This window comes from Heterocephalus glaber, unplaced genomic scaffold (genome assembly GCF_053883595.1).
Source record: "Heterocephalus glaber isolate CG9 unplaced genomic scaffold, H.glaber_assembly_v1.0 deba00000470, whole genome shotgun sequence".
NCBI lineage: Eukaryota > Metazoa > Chordata > Mammalia > Rodentia > Bathyergidae > Heterocephalus > Heterocephalus glaber.
The window spans coordinates 28,682,183-28,706,806 of NW_028258145.1; the positions used below are offsets into that span (position 1 = coordinate 28,682,183).

The window sequence follows — 24,624 nt, forward strand, 5'->3', positions numbered from 1 at the left end:
GAAAGTCCTGGAGTTAACAGACCCCTGCCAAGTGCTGACCATAGTATCCAGTACATAGGAAGCGCCCAGGAAATGCTAGCTGATAGAATGAGGGAAGAGTTTGTGAAAAATTACATCTTTACATTCCTGGTAATTCTTAGGTCTTGATGGCTCTGGGGCTCCTCTATTCACCAAAAACAAATGCATTTGCTACTTCAGGGGGTGGTAACTCCTATCTCAAATAAAAGTCTAGTATCAATTTGAGGGGCATTTTAGGGAGCTATTTTAAGTTCACAAGATTGTCTAAAAGCTATGTTTTGGGGAATAAAAGCTTGCAAACTTGAAAATGCTTCCTTTTATGGATAGCAAAGCTTGGAGGTGGAAGTATATATGTTTACAGACGCTGTGGTGCAGAGAAGAGGTGCCCAATCATCATCCCTGCCATATGGGAAGCAGGGAAGCTCTTCCAGGACCGAGTGCTTGGAGAACTGGAAGGCTGAGATAGGATCAAGATGCTGTGCAGATCCCAGCAATGGGAACCAGCCACAAGACCCAGCATGTCTTCTCTCAGGAGCTGAGGCAGGAGGGAAGAAGGCTGGAGATGAAATGACATGAGGCCAGAGGGCTTGAACCTTCTTTACATTTGGAATTCTGAGTGGAGACCACCTCTTGATACGGCTGTTGAAGCACAGACTAAAGAGAAGAGCAGGGAGAGGCAGTCTGAGCTGACACTCATGGCTTCTACATCCTCAGTAGGGCCTGCAATGGAGACCCAAGGACTCTGTCCTGTGGTCCTGGGGATGGGGGAGAGGCCCTGTGGGTGAGGCCCTGGTGAGAAGAACGCAGAGAGGAGGCTTCACACTCAGCAGCTATACTGTGTGGATGACAGCCCAGAGCCTGAGGACCAGGCCCCCACTATGGAGACAGTGAAGCCTGGACAGCCACCCAAAGCATCTGCCCAGCAGCCAGGCAAGGACATGGGGTGCTTCAGGAAATTTAGCAGAGAATCAAAAGGTGGCTCACACACTGATGTCCCTGTTCCTCTGCCACCCAAAAAGATGTGATTGGGAAGAAATGACCCTTTGAGAGGATCAAGTTCTAATGTGGAATCTGAATATGTATCTTAAATATTTACCTTAAAGCAACTGTTTCAACTTCAAGAGTCTGAGGTACTTGTAACTGGTAAGTCTAACTTTCATTCCTCCTGTCCCTGCATGCAGCTTGTTCTACAGCAAGATAAGGTCATTTAAAAAACCAAAGTCAAGTAGGTTACATTTTCTACACATCTGTGTTGTGGTGTGCTAATCCTAACTCCCATTTGACTGCTAAGGACTCCAGATGGGAAAGGTTGAGAGGGAGGGTCTCTGAGCTCCCCACACCATTCTGCTCACCTCCTTGGGGTTGTCCCCTGAGAGGCGGAACTTGCGAGGTGTCTTGCTCCGAGCGTATTTGCAGCCATTGAAGTACATGCTCCAGGAACAGCCAAAGGAGAAGGAGGCACCACAGGTGTTAGGGTCTTTGCCTTGGCAAGCACAGGTCCGGCTGAAATGTACAAGATAGGTTATGCATACAGAGGCATTATCTCTGTTCTAGAATCTTCCTCCCTCAAGGGGAGGCCTTGCTGGAGCCTGGCATCCCACAGCCTCCCAGTGACTGGGGCTCATTCTTCCCTGCCCCATCTTTCTTCAAATTTCCTTGAGCAGAAAGCTAGCTCCCAGAAGCCAGTTCTGCAACAGCCTTGTGCTGAAAGGTCTAACCACAGTCTGCTGCTGGGAGAAGCATGTGGATTAAAACAGGGAAGAATCAGTGAAAGCCCCATGAGGGTCACATTTTGCCTTAACTCTAATATCCTGACCAGCTCCAACGCAGACCCCCAAACAGGGAATGATGTTAGCCTCAGGGTTGGGACATGCTTGCTTCCTACAGCCCAGATGCAGCAGGCCTTGAAATGAACACACACTGACATTAAAATTCAAGGCTTAATAAAATTTGGAAATAACCCAAATGCCCCTCTACTGGGGAATGGATAAACAAACGTGATGCTTCCACACAGTGGAATACCACTCAGTGATTAAAAGGAATGTGCTTCTGACACACATCAGCACAGATCAGCCTCAGAAACATCATACTTGGTGCAACAAGCCAGGCTCAAAAGGCTTCCCACTGTATCATCCTACCTATCTGACATTTTCGCAAAGGGAAACCCACTAGAACAGGAAATGAGACATAGTTCCCAAGGGCTAGGGGAAACAGCTGCTGAAAAAAGGCATAAGGGGATTTTGGGGGGTGATAGAAGTGTTCTCCATCTTTATTGTGGTGGTGGTGGTGGTGGCTACATGAATGTAAACTTTGTCAAAACACTCCAAACTATATACCAAAAAGGATGAATGTCGTTGAAAATATACCTTACCCCCAAAAGGGGAAAAACACAATAAAAGTAGGCTTTGTAAAGATCATCAATACTTTATGTTTGTCACACACACAGACACTTTTTTTCACATTTGTTAACAACATTATTAGGGTGTCGGAATTGGTTTGGGGATTAACAGGGAAGCTAAGCCAAGTCAACAGTCTTTCCCAAGCCAGGACTGGCACTCAGCTCAGGGTCTGTGGATAAACATTCCTCAGCCACAGTTTCAACTCTGCAGACAAACAGGGCCCAGGGGAAGGAAATCTTACCCAGGATTACCCAGAATCTATGTACCTGCTGCCCAGGACCCTGCTGGTAACTTTGCCCCACCTCCCCTGCCCCCATCCTCTGTACTCTACCACATACTCATCATTGAGGCCGCATCTCCGGCTGGTGGGGTTCCCATACTTCCGGAGGGTATCAGTGAGCTCCTGGTAGAGGGTGTCTCCTAGGCTTCGGGGGATGCCCTCCCAGGCCAGGATGAGGATGACAATCACAGCGTTCTGGCAGTGGTGGCCCGCCCGGTGCCGCACCAGGCAGAGCAGCTTCTCCTCCAGCGTGTGCCGGCGAATTACCTGTGGGGACATGGGGTTGTACCATTAGCTGCCAGAGCCGTGTACCCTTCACTGATACACAGACCCGGGGGTGCAGGTCTTTAGGGTATTATCCCACTGGTGTCACTCTGGTGACAGCAATCACACAGGTTAAGAGATCGTTATAATTAGGGAGTGAAAAACAGAAAAATTTTAATAGCAAAATAAAAAAATCACTACAAAGTCTAAGACATTGGTGGTTACATGGGTTTAAGGGTAAAAAAAATACACCGATAAGATTGTAAGTCAGAGATTTTATGTTGTTCTAAAATATTTGCAGAGAAAATCTGGCATATTTGTGTTAGTTTAAAAAGTAAGGGACTTGGCACTGTGGAAAACAGTTTGTGGTTCCTTAGAAAGCTAAACATAGAATTAACATACAAGGTATAACTGAAAACTACGGTGAGTATTTAAATAAATAACTTGTTACAGTAAAAGACACACTGCCATTAATCCCCTTTAAAATACTCCCCCTCACTTCAAATACACTTATCCCAGCATTCTTGCCACTTTCTGAAGCAGCTCTGGAAGTCCTCTTTCCTGTCTTTAGTTGTGTTGTCATGGCTGTTTGGATGTCCTGAACTGACTCAAAACATTAACATTTCAAGGTCATTTTGACTTTGAGGAAGGGCCACAAGCCCACAGTGCCAGATCCTGTGAATAAGGTGGATGAGGATACACTGTTTTTTCCCTTAGTCCTGTGGATTGAACCTAGGCCCTTGAGCTACATGCCTAGGCCTTTTCTTATTTTTAATTTTGAGACAGGGTCTCAATAAGTCATTAAGTTGCCCAAACTGGGCTTGAATTTGCAAAGCCCCTCTTTCAGCCTCTGAGTGCTGGGATAACAGGTGTGTGCCACCATGCCCAGCTCACACTGCAATGTTTTTTATGAGCCTCCCTTTCTGCTGGATGGCATCAGCATTTGCTGTATATTTGATCACATAAAAAGAACTGCTGGAATGATAAGAATGTTAGGATAAATGTGTTCAACGTGAGGAGGAATATTTTACAGGGGACTAATGGCAATTGGTCTTTCACCATAAAAGTTTTTAAAAATTTAAATATTTACCATATATTTTGATCACTCCTTGTATGATCCTACAATTCTATGACTTGCAATATACCCAAGAGAACTAAGTGCAGGAACTCAGATAATTGCACACATATGTCATTTGCAGTGTGATTCATAAGAGGTGGAAATGACTCAAGTGTCTGTCAGATGATGAATGGATAAACTCAATATGGTATATATGTACAACACAATATTATTCAGCCATAAAAAGGCATGAAATTCTGACACATGAAACAACACAGATGAAGCCTGAAAGCATTGAGCTAAATGAATTAAGTCAGACACAAAGGACAAATATTTTGATTCCAACAGTATGAACTGCCTAGAAAAGATTCACAGAGACAGAAAGCAGATTAGAGGTCATCAGAGGCTAGGGAGGAGGAAATAAGGAGTTACTGTTAATGGGTGGTGTTTCACTTGGGGATAATGACAAAATTTTGGAATCAGACTATAGTGATGGTTGGAATAACAATATGGACATATTTAATACTACTGACCTGGACACTTAAAATGGTTAAAAAAGCACATGTTATGATATATATACATACATATACATATAAATATATATATATATATAAAGATATACCAAAAACTGTTGAATTGTGCACTTCAAGAGACTGAACTATAAAGCCTGTAAATTATTTCAATTAATTATCTTAATAAAGTTGTTAAAAAATGTCTCTGGGCGTAGCACTGCTCTGCTGCTCAGGACCCGGCCTTCCCCTCATTCAGGTTTGAACTCCCTCCCCACACAAAAAGCTGCAACAGGACAAAGGGTCCTGGGAGCTGGGTAGTGAGGTGGCTGAATCTCCCCAAAGGATCCTAAGTAACTGTGACCATATGTAAGGAGGGAGCTTGAGAGCAGGGGTGGGCTGAGGGAAGATGCAGAAGAGATGAGAGGCAGGCAGAGGATCAAGGCTTCAAGGCAGGGGATTTGTAAAACAATATAAGGAGGGTCTACAAAACAGTTTCATACCTTAGGAAAAGGGGAAAATGATGAGGCAAGGAAACCAGCTGGTAACATAAGGAAGTATGGATAAAGTCCTAAACTATGGCAGTGGGTAAGGAAATGAAAAGAAATAGATTCCAGAAACACCTGGGAGAAAAGTGACTTTGGGACCATCTGTCTACAGGGGCTGAGGGACAGGGAAAGGTCTTAAGTAACTTCCACTTCTGTAGCTCAGGAGACTGGGGCAGTGGTGATGAGTGGAGAGCTGGGAGCATCCTGGTGACAGGGACCCCTGCAACACTCGATCAGCTATTTCTACTAGGCCTCAGCAGAGTGGGTCTGGAGGTCAAGAGATGCCTGTGCTGTGGTCATGAGTATGCCTGGGCTGTGGTAAAAAGAGGTAGCCAAGCAGGCAATGCCAATGAAGAAATGAGTCTGATGCCAGGCCAGGGAATGGTATGGACCATGGCAAAGTGAAGATATTCACTGATCCGAAGACACAAGAATTTTATAGGAAAAAAATAGAAATACAGAATTTTACATGAAATTTCCCCCTTTAAAACCCATTCATTTTTTGTTGTGGTGGTGGTGCTATATATAACAACATAAAATGTATCATTTAAGTGTACACTTCAGTGGTATGTGGTACATTCACATTGTTGTGCAACCACCATCACCATCTCCAGAACTTTTTTAACCTTACAAAACTGAAATTTTATTCATTGAACAACTAACTCTCCATTCTTCCCTCCTGACAGCCCCTGGCAACTACCATTCTACTTTCTGTGTCTACGATTTTAATTGCTCTGAGTACCTCCGAAATTATGTACATTTTGTTCTTTTTGTGACTGGCTTATTTCTCTAATGTAATGTACTCAAGGTTCACCCATATCACACAGCATTTTTCGGAACTTCCTTCAAACTTTTAAAGGATAGTCCGCATGCTAAACGAAACACCTCTCTGGCCAAGAGTTCTTGCTTTGAGGCAAGGTGACACTGGTGCCTCCTTACTGAAACATTAATTGTATTATTATGTTTAAAACTGTATTTTGGGGGCCAAGGATTTCGCTCAGTGGTTCCGCCGCCTGCCTCGCAAGCACAAGGACCCGAGTTCGATCCCCAGTATCAAAACCAAAAAAACCAAAAAAAACCTGTATTTTGGAAATCCGTAATACATCAATAAGTTATTAAGTAATATATCATATTATATATTATAACTCCCTGTGATTGCCTGGCTACCTGCAGACTGAGCTGGGCATGTCTTGAGCATCAACACGTCTGTGGACACCGATATGACAGTGGTCCCTGGCTAGGGTTTTCAAGGCACTATGGTAAACCTTTGCTAATTGCTTGGAGTACTTGCTGACCAAATGCACTCATGAGACATGTGTTCAGAGCATACAGTGGGACACCCAACCAGCCAAAGCTGTGGTTGAGGCTATGTCATTTTGGCTTCCCAAGTGGCAAATGCACAAATGTCATTAGGCACAAGTTAGACACTCCTTGTGGTCTTTGAACTAAGTCTATGCCTGCGCTCAAAACTTTAAGGAAGAAAGCAAAAAGAAAGAAAGCTAGTTCATGATGATACTCCTCTGAAGGAGCCCAGCAGGATGGAATGCACAAAAATGTGAAATCAAAGCCCAAGGAGAGGCACAAACACACCAACTCCTGAACGCTGCAATACAGACAGTTCACATCTTGCAGAACTGTAAAGTCTCATTCAGTCTCTGAGGAGGAATTCCCTGAGCATGAACCAAAGGCAGTGCAACACCCCACAGAAAGCTAAGCCTGCCTGCCCACCCATAAAGGGCTTAGTTTTAGCCCCAGAGGTTTCCTGAGTCAGTCCTCTCCACCGTGCCATGGTGGGGATTCAAATACCTGCCTTCTGACTTCTGCTACCTTTACCCTCTGCTCTCTGGCCCAAGGAGCACCTACCAAGCTGGTTTCCGCTGGCCTCAAGGTGTGTACTTCTGTGTTTACTCTAAGCCTCTGAATGTTCCCTAGGCACTCCCTCTCTCCCATGTTTGGCATCCTCCATATTTTGCATAGGGCACCTTAACATCAGGTGTTAGCCAAGGGCTCTCTTGGTTGATCCACTGTGTTCTCAGATCATTTTTGCAATATACTTTTTGGGTCCCCCAAGTCCTGGCCAGTCAAGTCTAGAATTTGTCAGGCTCACTGCTTTTAGCTGAAGGTACTGAGGTACTGATTGTGGTGTGGGAGTGGCAGGAAGGTATGCTCCTCTACAAAGTTCTACCTCCTTGGGACTAGGGATTTAGTTCAGTGGCACAACTCCTGCCTTGCAAATGCAAGGTCCCGAGTTCACTCCCCGTACCAAGAACAGAAAAACAAACAAACAAAAGTTCCACCTCCTCTGGAAATTGGAGAGAGGACAGAAGGTATTCAAGCAGCAAACATGGTGTTGAACCCTACTGGAAAACAAAGCCCAGGCTCTAGACACAGGGCTGGGTGGAGTGAGGAGGCCCATAGGAGATGACACTCACCCACTTTGCAATGGGGCACCCTCGGGAGCTCTTCCCCTCCTTCCCGGTGTAGATGACCTTCTCAATCCGGATGGCTTTCCCCTTCTCTCCATACCTAGAGGGAAACAGAAGCCCCCCATGAGCATAGTGGAACCTCAAAGGAGAACAGCTTACAGTAGGAAGGCAAACCCTGGTGTGCTTTAGTTTGGGTTTCTGGTTACTATGGGGTCAACAGAAAAGAAAGAAAATGTTTAAATGGTTATTCTATGCTTAGAGGCTCCAGGGCTGCTTCTAGGTTCCCAGGCCTTGGCTCACACGCCCTTTCCCCACTTTTGTCCATCTGACCCATCCCTGTCTTGAGGCAGAGGGGCAGCCAGGAAGAATGTCCCGATTATTGCCTGAAGTTCTAGGAAGGGTCCTGAAACTAAAGGCTAAATATAGGCATTTGTCCCCAGTCTTGTTATTGAGTCACCCGAAGAGTCAGTCATATATTCAATACACAAAAGAAAATAATTGGGGGGAAACCTATTTCTCTCTCTTTTTTTTTTTTAAACCAAAGTTTGTTTATTTATTTATGGTACCAGGGATTGAACTCAGGACCTTTCGCTTGCCAGGCAGGTGGGGTGCCGCTGAGCTAAATCCCCACCCCTGCTATTTTTCTCTTTTAATCACCCAAGCCAACCTCTGACAAACAGCTGAGGGGAGGGGAGGGAAACTACCACACACAAACACTGGTGCCCATGTACCCTGGGACAGTAGACACTTCTGGTTCTGGCACATACCACTTCTCTGAACCTTGGGTCTCCAGGACCATCTCATCAACTACATCATGTTCAGAGGTGATGAAAGTATGGCCCCAGACTTAAACCAACTTGCCCAGTGCCACACAACTATATGGGAGCAACTGTGACTGAAGTACAGCATGGGAGGTAGACTAGATTTAAGTGCTGGCTAAATCACTGAACTTCTCAAAGCCTCAGTTTTTCCATCTATAAAATGTAGATAAAAATTGTTTTTATCTCCTAGATTTGGTGAAGAACAAATGATAATCTATAGGGAATACATTATTTACAGGGCTTCAAAATTTCTAGCATAAAGAAGGAGCCCAATAAATATTTATAATAATATAAAAGTCACCTTACTGAACGATCTTGTTCTTAATAGATTTGCATTTCAGGAACATTATTATATCACATCTGCAGACAATGGTCATTTGCCACTTCCACCTTTCCACTCTTTATGCTTCTATTCCAGTCGCTTGTCTCTCTGAGCTGGCCTAGTGCTTCTGACATGCTAGCAGGCCTGTTTATTTCCCAGCTTCACTGAAAATGTTCCCGACAATATATCTCTTAGCACGAAGCTGGCTGGGTTGGAAGAAAGACTTCCTTGCTTTGAAGAGTGCTACTAAGGGTCTCCTGTTCTAAGGATTTAATATCAAGCATTAACTTGGAGGAAGTATACTTTTAACATCTCAGGAGATAGGTGATTGAATGGTTTTTCTTTAATCAGTTAACATGTTATACTTGTTAACACACTGTCTAAATCAAACTATCCTTTACTTCTATATAAATTCAATTTTATTATTGCATATTTTAATACACTATTTAATACAGCATAATGTTATCATAGATATTACAGTTTAAAATAGACATAGTTTTATCTTATCCATTCTGCTTGTAGGAATTAGTACCTCAAAAATAAATGTACAAATGTATTAGGCTGGGAAGAGTGGTACAAAGTGAGGAAGGCCTTGTTGCTTTGGTTCTTTGTGCATGCCAAGTTGTTCCTTCTCTGCGAGGTCTGTTTGTCATCCCTGCCTCAGAGCCAGCCGATTATGGACTGAAACTGCTACGAACTAAGAACCGGAAGTCACGTGGTGCCAGATCTGGTGAATAAAGTGGATGAACACATACTATAATGTTCTTATGAGCCTGTCTTTCACTTGGATGGTACTTGGCAGAAAAATTAACTGAATATTTGATCACACCTAACAAAGACACTCACAAAAAGGACTTCCAGAATTCCTTCAGAAAGTGTCAAGAGAGCACAGAGGAGGAGCCTTCCGGGCCGCCATATAACTGTCCCCAGCTCGAGGAGCTGCCCCCAGTGCGGAGGAGGTGAGCCTTCCAGGGCTGCTGTACTACTGCCCCCAACACCAAGGAGCAGAGCCACCCCTAGAGCAGAGGAGGTGAGCTGCATGGGCACCAGCAGCACCCCCCACCCTGAAATGAGAAGACACATAAACAAGTCTCAAAACCAGACTTCCAGATCACCTAAGGCAACCCCAAAGGGAAAAGAGATGGAACAATCTGATACTCAACCACCTGGACTCCCTGAACGGGCGACAAAAGAGGATCTGGAAAAAATGAAATCAGAAATAATTTCTCAGATAACAGCAGAGATTGTGCCCATGGTGCAAGACATGATTAATAAATCTAGAGAGAACACAGATAAAAAAAATAGAGGAGCTGAAGAACATGATGGAATCCCAACATAGGAAACAAATGGAATCCATAAAAAAGATGCAAACAGATTTGCAGGATATTAAAAATTTCATTGAAAGTTTACACAGCAGAATGAGCCAAGGTGAGGACAGAATTTCAGATATAGAAGATAAGATTGCAATTAGTGACCAGGAAAAGAAAAATTTCTTTAAAATAGTAAGGCACCACAAAAAAATCAATCCAGCAGCTGCTAGATGATGTAAAGAAGAATAACATAAGACTGATTGGAGTCAATGAAGAAACAGGAGAGAGTGCACATGACATAAAAAAACTCTTCACAAAAGTGATGGCAGAAAACTTCCCAAGGAGGGGAAAAGAACTTGACATACAGATAAGTAAGGCATATAAGACTCCAGCTAGCCTTAATCAAAAAAAATCTACACATAGGCATATAATAGTTAAGATTCCAAAAACCCAACAGAAGAACAAATTTCTACAAACAGAGAAAAGAAACAAATCACATACAAAGGAAAGCCCATCAGAATCACAGCAGACTTCTCAATGCAAACCCTCAAGGCAACAAGAGCTTGCAGTGACACATTTCAAGCCCTAAAGGAAAACAGCCTCCAACCCAGACTGATGTACCCTGCAAAACTATCTTTCAAAATTGATGGAGAAATAAGATACTTTCATGACAAAAAGCACCTTAGGAACTTCATGAATACCAAACCAGCACTCCAAAAAATATTAGACAATATCCTAGGAAAAGACAACAAGGATTACAACCCCAGGATGCTCAGCAGAATGAATCCATTGGGCACAACAAGAAATTAAAAGGCAAAGGGCGAGAATCCAACAAAAAGAAAAAGTCATGACAATGATAAGTCAATACATATTAGTTATAACCATCAATGTTAATGGTGTCAATTCACCAATCAAAAGAAACAGACTGGCAGAATGGGTCAAGAAGATCCAATAATATGCTGCATACAAGAAACACACTTAATTCAAAAAGAAACTCACAGACTGAAAGTTAAAGGGTAGAAAACAATACTTCATGTGACGGGAACCTGAAATAAAAGGAGGAGTGGCTATCCTCTTGGCTGATCAAGGGGATTTCAAACCAACACTGATTAAGAGAGACAAAGAAGGACATTACATCCTTGTAAAGAGAACAATCCAAGAGGAAGAGATGACAATCATAAATATATATGCACCAAATACTAGTGTGCCCAACTATATAAAACAAATACTAATGGACATGAAAAATCAAATAAGCACTAATACAATAGTAGTGGGGGACCTCAATATCCCACCATCACAAATAAATAGATCAACTAGACAGAAAATAAACAACGAAATACTAGAACTCAAACTCTTGAACAAATGAACTTAACAGATGTTTACAGTATTCCACCCCACAAAATTAGAATACACATTCTTTTCAGCTGCACATGGGTCATTCTCCAAAATAGACCATATACTCACACACAGAACACGTTTAAGTAAGTGCAAAGGAATTGAAGGTATCCCCTGTATATTATCAGACCACAGTGCGATGAAATTGGAGATCCATAGCAAAAGAAACAGGAAAAATTTCATAAACATGTGGAAATTGAACAACACACTTCTGAATAACCAATGGGTCACAGAGGAAATTAAAGAAGAAATCAGACAGTTCCTTCAATTAAATGACAATGACAATACAACATATCGGAATCTATGGGACACAATGAAAGCTGTCTTACAAGGGAAATTTATAGCAGTGAATACTCATATTAGGAAAACAGAATGAGCCCAATAAAACAACCTGATCCTGAACCTCAAGCTTCTAGAAAAAGAAGAGCAGGACAAACCCAAAGCTCATACAAGGAAGGAAATTATAAAGATCAGGGCAGAAATCCATGCAATGGAGATTAAGAGAATGATACAAAAACTCAATGAAGCAAAGAGTTGGTTCTTCGAAAGAACAAAACTGACAAATCCTTAGCCAACTTTATTAGAAAAAGGAAAGAAAAGGCCCAAATCCATACAGTTAGGAATGAAAAGGGTGAAATTACAACAGACCCAGCAGAAATCCAGAGGATCATCAATACCTACTTCCAGAACCTTTACGTCACAAGATGGAAAATACAGAAGAAATGGACAGATTCCTAGATACATATGAATTACCAAAATTGAATGAAGAAGACCTAAAAATTCTAAACAACTCAATATCAATCAATGAAATTGAAAACGTAACAAAAAAACTTACCAACTAAGAAAAGCCTGGGCCCTGATGGCTTCACTGCTGAATTGTACAAGACATTTAGAGAGGAACTACTGCCACTATTGTTTAAACTCTTCAGTGAAATTGAAAGGGAAACAATACTCTCAAATTCATTCCTGGAAGCAAGCATCACCTTGTTGCCCAGAGCAGAGAAAGACCCAACCGCAAAGGAGAACTACAGGCCAATCTCACTAATGAACATAGATGCAAAAATCCTTAATAAGATACTGGCAAAGAGAATGCAGAAGATCATCAAGAAGATCATACACCCTGACCAAGTGGGATTCATCCCAGGGATGCAGAGATGGTTCAACATATACAAATCAATGTAATACACTATATCAATAGAGCCAAGGACAAAAACCATATGATCATCTCAATAGATGCAGAAAAAGCATTTGACAAAATCCAATACACATTTATGATTAAAAACTCCAAAAAATTGGAATAGACAGTCTCTACCTCAATCTGATAAAAGCCATCTATGAAAAACCAACAGTCGGGCCAGGGATTTAGCTCAGTGGTTCCAGCACCTGCCTCGAAAGTGCAAGGTCCCGAGTTCGATCCCCAGTACCCCCCCTCAAAAAAAGAAAAACCAACAGCCAATATCATACTAAATGGTCAAAAATTGAAATCCTTCACACTAAAATCAGGAACAAGACAAGGATGTCCACTATCACCACTCCTGCTCAATAGTTCTGGAAACATTAGCCACAGCAGTTAGAGAAGAGAAAGAAATAAAAGGAAGATAGGAAATGAAGAAATCAAATTGTCAATAGTTGCAGATGACATGATACTCTATATAGAAGACCCCAAGAACTCCACCAAAAGTCTTGACTTAATAACCAAATTCTGTAAAGTAGCTGGACACAAGGCCAACACACAAAAATCAATAGCTTTCCTCTACACAAACAACAGACTCACTGAGAGAGAAATAGGTCAAATAATTCCTTTCACAATAGGATCCAAAAAACAGAAATACCTAGGAATCAACCTAATAAAAGAAATCAAAGACCTCTTCTCTGAAAACGATAGCACTCTGAAAAGAGAGATTGAAGATGATATCAGAAAATGGAAAGACATCCCCTGCTCGTGGGTAGGAAGGATCAACATAGTGAAAATGGCCATACTTCCAAAACTGCTATATAGATTCAATGCAATCACAACTGAAATTCCAGCAGCATACTTCACGGAGCTTGAGAAAACAATCCAAAAATTCATTTGGAACAACAAGAGACCTAGAATAGCAAAAGCAATTCTAGGCAACAGAGACATGGCAGGGGGTATCACAATCCCCAACTTGAAACTATACTGCAAAGCTACTGTGATAAAAACAGCATGGTACTGGCAAAGAAACAGACCTGAGGACCAGTGGGACAGATTAGAAGATGCAGAAACAACTCCAGACACACTCAGGCACCTCATCTTTGACAAAGGAGCCAAACCCCCTCACTGGAGGAAAGATAGCCTCTTTAATAAATGGTGCTGGAAAAATTGGGTTTCAACTTGCCAAAGATTAAAACTAGACCTATACTTCTCACTATGCACTAAACTCAAAATGGATTAAAGATCTAAATATTAAAACAAATGAAGAACTAGCTGGAATAGAGGTTAGGTAGAACTCTTGAAGACATAAGTGTAGGAAAAAATTTCATGATCAAAACCTCAGTTGCCTGTGAGCTAGCACAAACAATCAACAAGTGGGATCTCTTCTTGTTAAAAAGCTTCTGCACAGCAAGAGAAACCACCAGCAGTGTGAGGAGGCAACCCACAACGTGGGAAAAAATTTTCACCTCCTGTTCCTCAGACAAAGGTCTACTATCTAGAATCTCTAAAGAACTTAAAAAAATCAGACCTCCCAAATTTAAAGACCCAATCCAAAAATGGGTATCTGAAATGAACAGACATTTCTCAAAGAAGTAGAAATAGCAAATAAACACATGAAAAAATGTTCAACATCACTGGTCATTCGAGAGATGCAAATGAAAACAATGCTGAGATTCCACCTCACTCCAGAAAGAATGGCTGCTATCATGAAATCAACCAATAACAAATGCTGGCGGGGCTGTGGGGAAAGAGGAACCCTGCTCCACTGCTGGTGGGAGTGTCGACTGGTGCAACCACTTTAGAAATCAATATGGAGATACTTCACAGTACTAGGACTAGAAGTCTCATTTGACCATTCCCCTGCTGAGTATCTTCCCCAAAGAATTAAAAGAATCATACCACGGTGATATATGTGCACCCATGTTCATAGCAGCACAAGTCGTAATAGCTAAAACTTGGAAGCAGCCCAGTTGCCCATTAAATGGAGACTGGATAAAGAAAATGTGGTTTTTAAAAATAAAATGGAGTACTACTCAGCCATAAAAATGAGAAATTAGAGACATTTATAGCTAAATGGATGCACACTGAGGCCATACTCTTAAGTGAAATAAATAGGACACACATATAAATACCGAATAGTTTCTCTAGTGTGAGAAACTGAAAGTGTAACTAAGGACTAAAAGGTATAATAGATAATGTGAAATAGGCAGAAAAGGGGCAAAGAGGAAGGGGAAGTGGGAGGGGTAAGGTAAAGGAAAGACGGGAATGGAATATGAGAAAATGAAAAAATGGAAACAAAGTCTTTGTAAATAGGGAGTGGGGGAGGGGTTGAAGGGAGGACAGGGGAAGGGTGAAAAATAAGAACCAAGAGAGATTACATAAAGGTGCAATTTTCCAATGATGAATGTCATTATATTGTATACCTAAAATGTACCAATAAAATTAATTAAAAATAAAACAGTGGGGAAGACTGATTACATTTGGTTCAGTATTTTTTTATATACATACCTATACCTATACCTTTGTGAATGCTTAGCAAGATTAGGGGTAAACATGAAACCTTTAAAAAGTTTCTTCTAGGATGAATGATTGTTGGAGAGCTTTATTCACTCTGTACTTAAGACTTTTTCTTTTAAAAAAAAAAAGTCTGTTTCATTTTTGTAGTTGAAAAAGAGAACAAAGATTTTCTAAAATGGTGCCCTAAGGCTTCTATGCAGATTATTGCTCAAGAAGAGCTTAGTGAAAGGATAAGAAGTTTGTCTGATCATTACAACATTAAAATTTGAAGGTTTTGTTAATCCCTTATAAAAGTATTTGAGGACAGGACTCAATTTCTGTAGCATGATCTGGATCATGAGGAAAAGATCACATAGTGGTGTTTTTTGTCTGCTTCCTGGACTAATCAGTTCAATAAACATTTATCAGGCAGTCACCCATAAGCACAGAGCCTGGGATCCCTGTTGGAAGGGCAGCCTGAGGTGACCACACGACTTACTGAAACAGAGGACTATCAAGTTTCTCACAAGAGGGTGAGCTGAGGACACAGACAACAGCTCCACCAGGTCATTCCCTACTATTCTGTCCTTGGGAGAAACATGTCCTGCAGTGAGCTTCCCATTAGAGAGCATTTAAATAAAAGGGCAAGGCAATGCCTAATCTGCTACTCTTTTTTTTTTAAATAGAACTATTTCTTTGTGTTTAAAGACAACCAATCAACCCTCATTTTAGCTCTGTCTTCTTAAACATCTTAATTTCTTGCTTATCATGAAGAGGCCCTTCTAATGTATAAACTCCCAGGCCTTAAACTAAATCTGCAAGGATAGGCTGAAACCTTTCTCTAAAGGATAACTAAGCTGGGCATGGTGGTCCACTTCTGCAATCCTAGCACTTTGGGAGGCTGAGGCAGGACAGTTGAGAATTTGAGCTCAGCCTGGGCAATTTATGAGACCCTGTCTCAAAAAAGAAAAATAAAAATAAACAAACCCTACAAAAAACAGAGGTGGGGATGCAGCTCAGTGTGAAGGTCCTGGATTTAATTCCCAGTACACCCCCCAAAAAAAGATTAATTTATACTCTTAACCAGGAGCTCTTCAAGGACAGTCCCAGGACCAGCAGCACTGACCTCACCTCAGAACTTGACAGGAATGAGAGGTTGTCTCTTGGGGCCCATCCCAGACTTGCTGGGTCAGCTGGGTGGGACCCAGTGATCTATGCATTTATAGCCCCCCCCAGGAGCTTCTGAGGCCTGCCCAAGGTAAAGGACAACTGCTCTAAAGCTGTGATTCCCCTCCTCCTCCACAGTACTGGGGAATGAACCCAAGGCCTTCACATTGAGCGGTTCCCAGCCCTTTGTTTTTTTCTTTTTGTTGTTGTTTGTTCATTCATCTTGACAAGGCTCTTGCTATATTGCCCAGGTTGGCCTCCAACTTTGGATCCTCCTGCCTCAGCCTCCCAGACTGCTGGAATTACAGGCATGTGCCACCATGCCCTGCTTAAAGCTGTGCTTCTTCCACCACAGAAAGAGGTCAGGTGCCCCAAAGCTCAGAGGACTTGCTAGCACAGTGTTGGTTCTTTGTTCCTAGGCTTCGGAGAATTCCTTTCCCAGATAGAACACACAATGCTCTAAGCGCCACACTATTCTCATATATGAACTTGACAACTGACTCCAATTATCTATAACAATGAGGATGACTTTGGTACCCAAGAGATATGAAGCCCAAAAAAGAATGGGAATACTTTAGGATTTGCTTTCATTCTCCCCCTTCTTTCTCCAAATCTGTACAAGAGAAGCCATAAACACCAATGTCTCCTTGATTTTAGTCTATTTCCTTTCCCTGACATTGGCCAACTCTGGACAGTAGAGTGGTCCTGCAGAGCTGGAGTATAGGGAAGGGTCTAGACAGACAGGCACTAGGCCCATTCACAAACAGACCCCCAAGACAGGGGAGTTTCCTCACTCACTCCTTCCCCTCCTTGTTCCAGAAAGGATTTTAGGATGTCTATAAAATAAAAAGAACAGGTAAGGGCTGGGGATGTAGCTCAGTGACGTCATGCCTGCCTGGCAAGTGCAAGGTCCTGAGTTTCGATTGGTGGAAGGGGGCAGACACAGGTAAAGAAATCAGAGAAAAGGGGGGAAAAAAGACAGGTTTGTTGGTAAAGAAAATATGATTGTGTGTGTGTGTAACAGTCAGGACTGAACCTAGGCCTTTACACTGAGCTACACTCCCAGCCCTTTTTTATTTTTAGGCAGTGTCTTGGGTCACTAAGTTGCCCAGGATGAATTCAACCTTGAGATCCTCCTGTTTCAGCCTCCCAGAGTGTCATACGCAAAATCAAAAACATTAAAGACTCCTTATCAGAAGTACTCAGGAGTGATCTGAAAAGGCTCCCATGGCCAAAGGTTAGAAATCACATTCCTCCTAGTGAGGGGCACAAACTCTGGCTCTAAACGTATTAGCAACCAAAATAAAGATAGAAATGAAATCTGTTTATGATTTACAAGGTCCTTAAGACAAAAATAAACCAGTTGCTGAGGAAAAACACAAATATTACTGGTCTTGAGAGGAATTCCTCTCTTGGACCTATTTTTGAAGAATTTATAGTTGGCTGTTAATTTTAAAGCAGTAAAGAAAAAAAAAACCCCACAAATCTCAACTTTATTATTATCTCTTAATCCTTGTTTCAAAATGTACTGTTCTATAATTTTTTTTAGAGAGATGTCTATAAACCTTATAAATAACCCCCCAAAACCCCAAAAGAGCAGAAACAAAAAACACCGATCCCGGATCAAACTTGCACATTTGACTCCCCTGCAGCAAACAATAATGTTGACATTCCTTATAAAAATTACTGGCCAAGGGGCTGGGCATGTAGCTCAGTGGCACCGTGCCTGAATGGCAAGCATAAGGTCCTGAGTTCCATCTCCAGTACCACAAAAAAAATAAATAAATAAAATTACTGGCCAAATGCTGCCTGGTCCAATCTGGAAACTGCAGCATGCACACATGTGACCACACGCAGCAAGCATGTAGAACACACATACTGTTTAAACCATTTTGTTCTCGTGGGCTCAGAAGTCTCCCTTAAACCAGGACTGAATTTATAGGATGGGCCTTTGATCAAATACTTTTCTGATAGGCTGCTTTGAATATAAATGCTTCCAGATGGTACAGGAAACTAAGAGTGATTATGGCAGATCAGTGACCTCCATCCATCTCACCTCTCAGGCGTTCAGTTCAACATCATGTTCCTTCTATGCTGACAGAACTAGTCTGGCTCCCCAGGTCAGACAAAATCTGGTTCCCAAATTTATAGAAATTCAGACTGCCACACATTGCTTGTACATGTACAAGCAAACATATGTCTGTATTGTTACTGCCTTTATTTTATTTAAACTACTACTGCTTATTATAACAAATGTAGTGTATTAAGTACATGAAATAGACAAAAAGACTGCCCACCCTTTACACAGTATTTGTAACAAATGCTACGTATGTTTGATGTCTCAGTTCAGTTTACCCAATGCTTCCACAGTGTATGTATTTTTGTACTTTATCCTCACAATGCTTCCACAGTGTGTGTACTTTTGTCATCTCTATTTTAGAGATAAGAAAGCTGAGTCACAGAGGAATATAGCAATTACCTAAAGACTCAGCAGTAAGTGGCAGGCCCAGGACTAGACCCCAATCTAGCTCTAGCATTCATGTTCTCACCCATCAAGCTATATTACCTCTGCATACACCAAAACTCAGAGTGTTTACTACCTGCTGTGGACATGCACATAGATTTTAGGCTCTTAGTGCTGGAAGTGCTTTAAAAATCAGAACTGTAAAGTAAAAACTCTACAGTTTTGAATTTGAATGCCAATATAAACTTACGATGTATTTAACCACTAAACAACAACAAAAATTAAAACTGTACACAAAAATAAAAATTGTACCAGGAATAACTTAAGTCTTTCTACTGAAATGGCCTAAAAACAACTCACTGTAGCAATGAGCATCCTTAGTACCCAGAGTGTTTTCTAAAAACTTTTCCTGCCAATAAAAGGAAGACTTCTTGGATAAATGTACATGATCCCAGAACATCTTTTTTTTGAGGTACTGGGGATCAAACTCAGGACCTTGCGTTTGCAAGGCAGGTGCAGCACCACTGAGCTAAATCCCAGGCCCTAGCCCAGAACATCCTGATATACTAGAAACCAAGACATGATACCACCTATGAAGAAGTTCTGGGGTAGGAGAAAGGAAGGGAGGGAGGGAAGGAGAGAGGGAAAATAAAAACAATCTGATTCCAATCAGGCCTTTTCATGACTTACAGAGGACAGACGAGCATGTTAAATAACACCATGGAAAGCTATAAGCAAACTTCTGACTGTGGGAACCTAACTCTGTAGGACGTATAACCACATAGCCATGTTTCTTCAATAGAAGTATTTCAGGAAGAAGAGAAAAGGATCTTATGGAGGGCTGACATATACAAGTAGATTGAAAGAAACAGAAGGACTGAAAGTGAGATTCCGATTCCTGCTTTCAACCTGTCACAATATGGATACCAAGGCTTCATTTTTTGTGTACAAGGCAATTAAAATGAGAGGTGCTTAAAAAACCCACATTCCTTTAACACCACCATTTCTCCTTGAATATCTATGTAACACTCACCGCTCCTCCATGAGTTCCCGGATAGAAGCCACTGTGGGGCCAGATCCCAGATGAGTATAATATGGACCTTCATCTTTCTCCACTATTTGCTCTGCAGAAACACCAAGAGTAAGCATTACTTGAAGATTATCAACTAGTGAACATTAATTCAGAATGGCAAACAACCAGCAGGAACATTAATAGACATGTTACAAAGCAGGAAACTCAAATGGCTTATAACTATATAAAACATGTCCCATCCCTTCAGAAATCAAGAAATACAGTAAAATTACAATAAAACATCATTACACATCCCTACCAAATGGACAAAAATTCAGAAACGTGAAAATACCAAGGGTTGTCAAGACTGTGGCCTAACCTTTTGGCAATTCATCTCACCAGTTATCCAGTAAAACTAAACAGTTTCACATGCATGACCCAGCAAGTCCACTTCTATATACACCACTCTAGACTAGGGGTCAGCAAACTGCTCCAAGTAAATTACAAAAGGGACTCAATGCCAGTGTTCACAGCAGTATCATTTATAACCAAAAGGCATAAACAACACAAGTGCCCATCAAAAGGTGAATGGAAAAATTAAATGTGGTGTATTTATACAATGGAATATTATTCAGCCTTTAAAAAGGCTCATAAATGCTATTACACAGATGAACCTTGAAAACATGCCAAGTAGAATACATCAAACACAAACTATTTTCTTGCACTTATACAAATTAACTAAAAGAGGAAAATTCATAAAGAAAAAAAGATTAGAGGTTATCAGGGACTGGGAGGAGTGAGGAACAGAGTCATTGCCTAATGGATAGTGTTTCTGTTTAGGGTGATGAAAAAGTGTGAGAAATAGTGGTGACAGTTGCACAATATTTTGAATGCAATTAATGCCACTACATCGTATCCACACTTAAGTATGACTATAGTGGCCAATATTATCTTTTATATATCTTAGCATAATTAAACAAGTACTGACGCGTTACAACATGGGTGAGCTTTGAAAACATTACGTTAAATGAAATCAGTGAGATACAAGAAGGTATGATTCCACTGATTTGAAATATCCAGAATAGATGACTATATAAAGCCAAAAAGCAGATGCTGGTTGCCAGGGGTTTGGTGGTTGCGGGAGGAAGAGATAGGGTGTAATTGCTTAACCAGTGGATTGAATTTTGGAATAATGAAAATGTTTTGGAATTCAACAAGTGGTGTTTGCATAACATTGTGAAAATACTCCATGCTGCTGAAGTGTTCACTTTAAAATGGTTAATTTCATGGTATGTGAAGTTCACCTCAATTTAAAAAAACAAACACTATTGATTCATGTAACATGAATGAGGACATGTGTGTGTGTGTGTGTGTGTGTGTGTGTGTTATCACAGATTGAACACAAGACCTTCACACTGAGCTACATCCCCAGCCCTTATTTTTTATTATGAGACAGGGTCCTGCTAAGTCACTAAGTTGCTCAAACTTGCAGTCTTCCTGTCTTAGCCTCCAACAGTGCTGAGGTTATAGGCCTGTGCCACCATGCCCAGCCTCATGGGTGAGTTTTAAATGAATTTTCCTAAGTGAAGGAAACTCCAGAGGCTACATAATAGTAAATTTGAAAAAAGTGATCTGATCAGATCCTATAAGGCTAAGACCAACAACCATACACATACTAGTATATGTATTATATACTTCAGTTGGTAAGTTTGTTTCATGTCTAAGGAAACATTGTGAGTAAATGCAACATAGAATCCTACATTGAATCCACATTGAATCCTAGAACAGAAAAAGGATATTAGCGGAAAATCTGTTAACAACTTTTAAAATCTGTCATTAATAGCACTGTACCAACATTAATTTCTTAGTTTTAAATATGCTATGACTATGTAAGGCACATATATTGGGGAAGATAAGTAAGGGTATACTGAAGTACTCTGAACCAACTTTGCAACTCTCCTATAAATAAAATTATTTCAAAATAAAAAGAGTTTGTTGTTTTTTGAGACAAGATCTGGCTACATACTTCAGTCTGGCCTTGAGCTCACTATGTTGCCCAGGCTGGTCTCAAATTCATGACAATCCTCCTGTCTCAGCCTCCTAGAGATTACAAGCATGTGCCACCACACCTGGCTAACAGGTTTTTTAAAAACTAAACCAGGGAGTAAGTCATAATTTGTGATCTTGTTCTATAAGAAATTCTGATCACACACATGAAAACACATATAAAAGGGTTCTCATAGCTACACTGTTTGCAATTCATAGTCAAAACTGGAAACAACCTACTCTCGTCATACACTGAAGCCTAACCCCCAGTGTGACGATAACAGGAGGTGAGCCTGAGAGTGGACCCTTCATGAATAAACTCAATGCCCAGGGCTGGGGATTTAGCTCAGTGGTGCTGCTGCCTGCCTTACAAGTGCAAGGTCCTGAGTTCGATCCTCCATATAAATAAATAAATAAATAAATAAATAAATAAATAAATAAATAAATAAATAAATAAATAAATAAATGCATGCCCTTTAGAAGTAGAGACACAGAGTGAGAGCACCCTTACTTCAATCCCCAGGCCAAGTGAGGACCCAGAGAGGAGATAGCTTTGGCTTAAGCCAGAAAACAGGCTCTCACCAGATAATGGATCTGTTTGGCACTTGGACTTTGGAATTCTCGGCCTTTAGAATTGTGGGAAATATGTTCAGCATATGGTATTTTTGTTATAGCAACCCAAACTAAGACACAACCCATAATCCAGCAACAGTGGAATGGATAAAACATAGTAGTCACACAATGGAATAATACATTTAGCAATGAGAATCAACAATTTGTACCCCCGTGGCTGACTTCTACACCATCACAGTGAGTCAAAGATCCATAAGATAGTACAAGTGCAATAAGAGTCAATTAAAAAAATATTCAAAGAGGCTCACTAAACTATACTGTTTAGAGATTCATAGTGGTAAGATTCCGAGGCTGACATATGAAATTACAGATATTCAATGATTTGTTACCCATAGAAAAGGCAATTTCATATGGTTCAACCTTAATACAAAGAAAGGCAGAGTAATCAATGTCATGAAAGTCAAGAGTATGAGGGGCCGGGGATTTGGCTCAGTGGTTTTGCTGCCTGCTGCGCAAGCGCAAGGACCTGAGTTTGATCCTCGGTACCAAAAAAAAAAAAAGATTTGGGCTGGGGATTTAGCTCAGTGGTTTCGCCGCCTGCTGTGCAAGTGCAAGGACCCAAGTTCGATCCCTTGTACCAAAAAAAAAAAAAAAAAAAAGAGTATAATGGCCTCTGAGGAATGGGAGAGGAATGTGACAGGAAGGGTATACAGAGAACCCTGGAAAGTTAGAGATGGTCTATTTCTTGATACAGGTCCATGGTGGTGAATCTAGATGGTTGGTGCCACAGCTGGCTGTTTGTTATCACTGAAAGCTCTAAAAGGTTCACCATCACTGATCTAGGTGGTTATGCATGTGTTCATTTTATAAATTTTAACTGAACTATACATAAATGTTTTATATACTGTTATGAATAAAATTCAAGGTTTTTAAAATGTAAGAAAGTTTTATTTCAGAACTAGGGAATGGGCCTTCATATTGAGCTACATCCCTAGTCCTTCTTATTTTGAGACAGGGCCTTGATAAATTGCTGAGTTGCCCAAGCTGGGCTCAGATCTGCAAGCCTCTTGCTTCAACCTTTCAGACTTCTGGGACTGTAGGCACACACTACCATGCCTGGTTAATTTCTACCTATTTTTGCAGACCATTAGGCTCAGTTTTATGGGACATATAAGACTGGATAACACTTAATTATCGCCTTTAAAAAGTGTAAGACCTGGGCCAGGGATTTAGCTCAGTGGTTTCGCCGCCTGCTGCGCAAGCACAAGGACCCAAGTTCGATCCCCAGAACCACGAAAAAAAAAAGAAAAAAAGTGTAAGACCTAGGGTAGATAAGACCCACACATAAGTACTTAATGACATTTCATATCAATGAGGAAAGGTTAAATTTTCAATGCATGGTTTTGGGATAAGTGAAGGGCAAAAGTTTGATTCACGGTTGAAAGAGTTAAATAAAAAATATGCCAGTTCAGGAAAAAAAATTGGAAGTTTTAAAAAATAATAATAGAGTAAGGAAGATTTTCTATAAGATATGACATGAAAAACTGAGAAATTTAACTAAAGAAAAACTTCATAGTAATAAGTATCAAAAGAGTTTGGGGCTGGGGATTTAGCTCAGTGGTTTCGCCGCCGGCTACGCAAGTGCAAGGACCTCAGTTTGATCCCCAGTACCAAAAAAATAAAAAAAAAAAGAGTTCGATCCCTGGTACCAAAAAAAATCAAAAGTCAACCTGAAGACAAAAAGCATACTAGGGAGAAGTATTAGGAATTTGCACCAAACAAAAGCCTGATTAAAGTCACTAATGTAAGAAAAAGGAAAAATGAATTTTAGAGAAATGCAAATGGCTCAATCATACATAAAGCTACAATAAGACACCACTCTTCTCCTTTCAGATGAGTCATCAACAAAAACCCTGATTACTCACTTTGTTGTTGAGGGTATTGGAAATAAGCAGTATGGAAAGCATTTAGCAATATATTAAAACTACAAATGCACAATCTATTTGATTTGGCAATTTCAAAGAATTTATTTCTAGGAATTTGGTTATACTTGCATAAGTTTAAAATAAGTGTACGTGAATATTCATTATATCATTGTAATGGAAAAATATCAGAAACTTACATTTTATCATTAAGGGCTGGCTAAACAGATTATATCATATTCATACAATGAGATAGTAAGCAGTTGGAGGGCCTGGGATTTACCTCAGTGGTTCTGCCACCTGCCCTGCAAGTGCAAGGAGTTCGATCCCCAGAACCAAAAAAAGAAAGAAAGAAAGAAAGAAAGAAAGAAAGAAAGAAAAGTAAGCAGCTGGAATTAGGCAGCTGCAGATTTACTGA

General features: G+C 40.8%; 1 protein-coding gene across 5 annotated transcripts in view; it reads right to left on the minus strand.

Annotated features, from left to right (window-relative positions):
• The window catches only part of Tet3 (tet methylcytosine dioxygenase 3), a 127,674-nt gene that overhangs the window by 16,505 nt on the left and 86,545 nt on the right, over positions 1 to 24,624 (minus strand). For all 5 annotated transcript variants that reach the window (XM_021258298.2, XM_021258299.2, XM_087204333.1 and 2 more), the window contains 4 exons: positions 19,687 to 19,777; positions 7,508 to 7,601; positions 2,756 to 2,964; positions 1,371 to 1,521 (listed from right to left, as the gene is read on the minus strand). In XM_021258298.2, the coding sequence (XP_021113957.2) occupies positions 1,371 to 1,521; positions 2,756 to 2,964; positions 7,508 to 7,601; positions 19,687 to 19,777 (545 nt within the window). The remainder of the gene's footprint in view (positions 1 to 1,370; positions 1,522 to 2,755; positions 2,965 to 7,507; positions 7,602 to 19,686; positions 19,778 to 24,624) is intronic.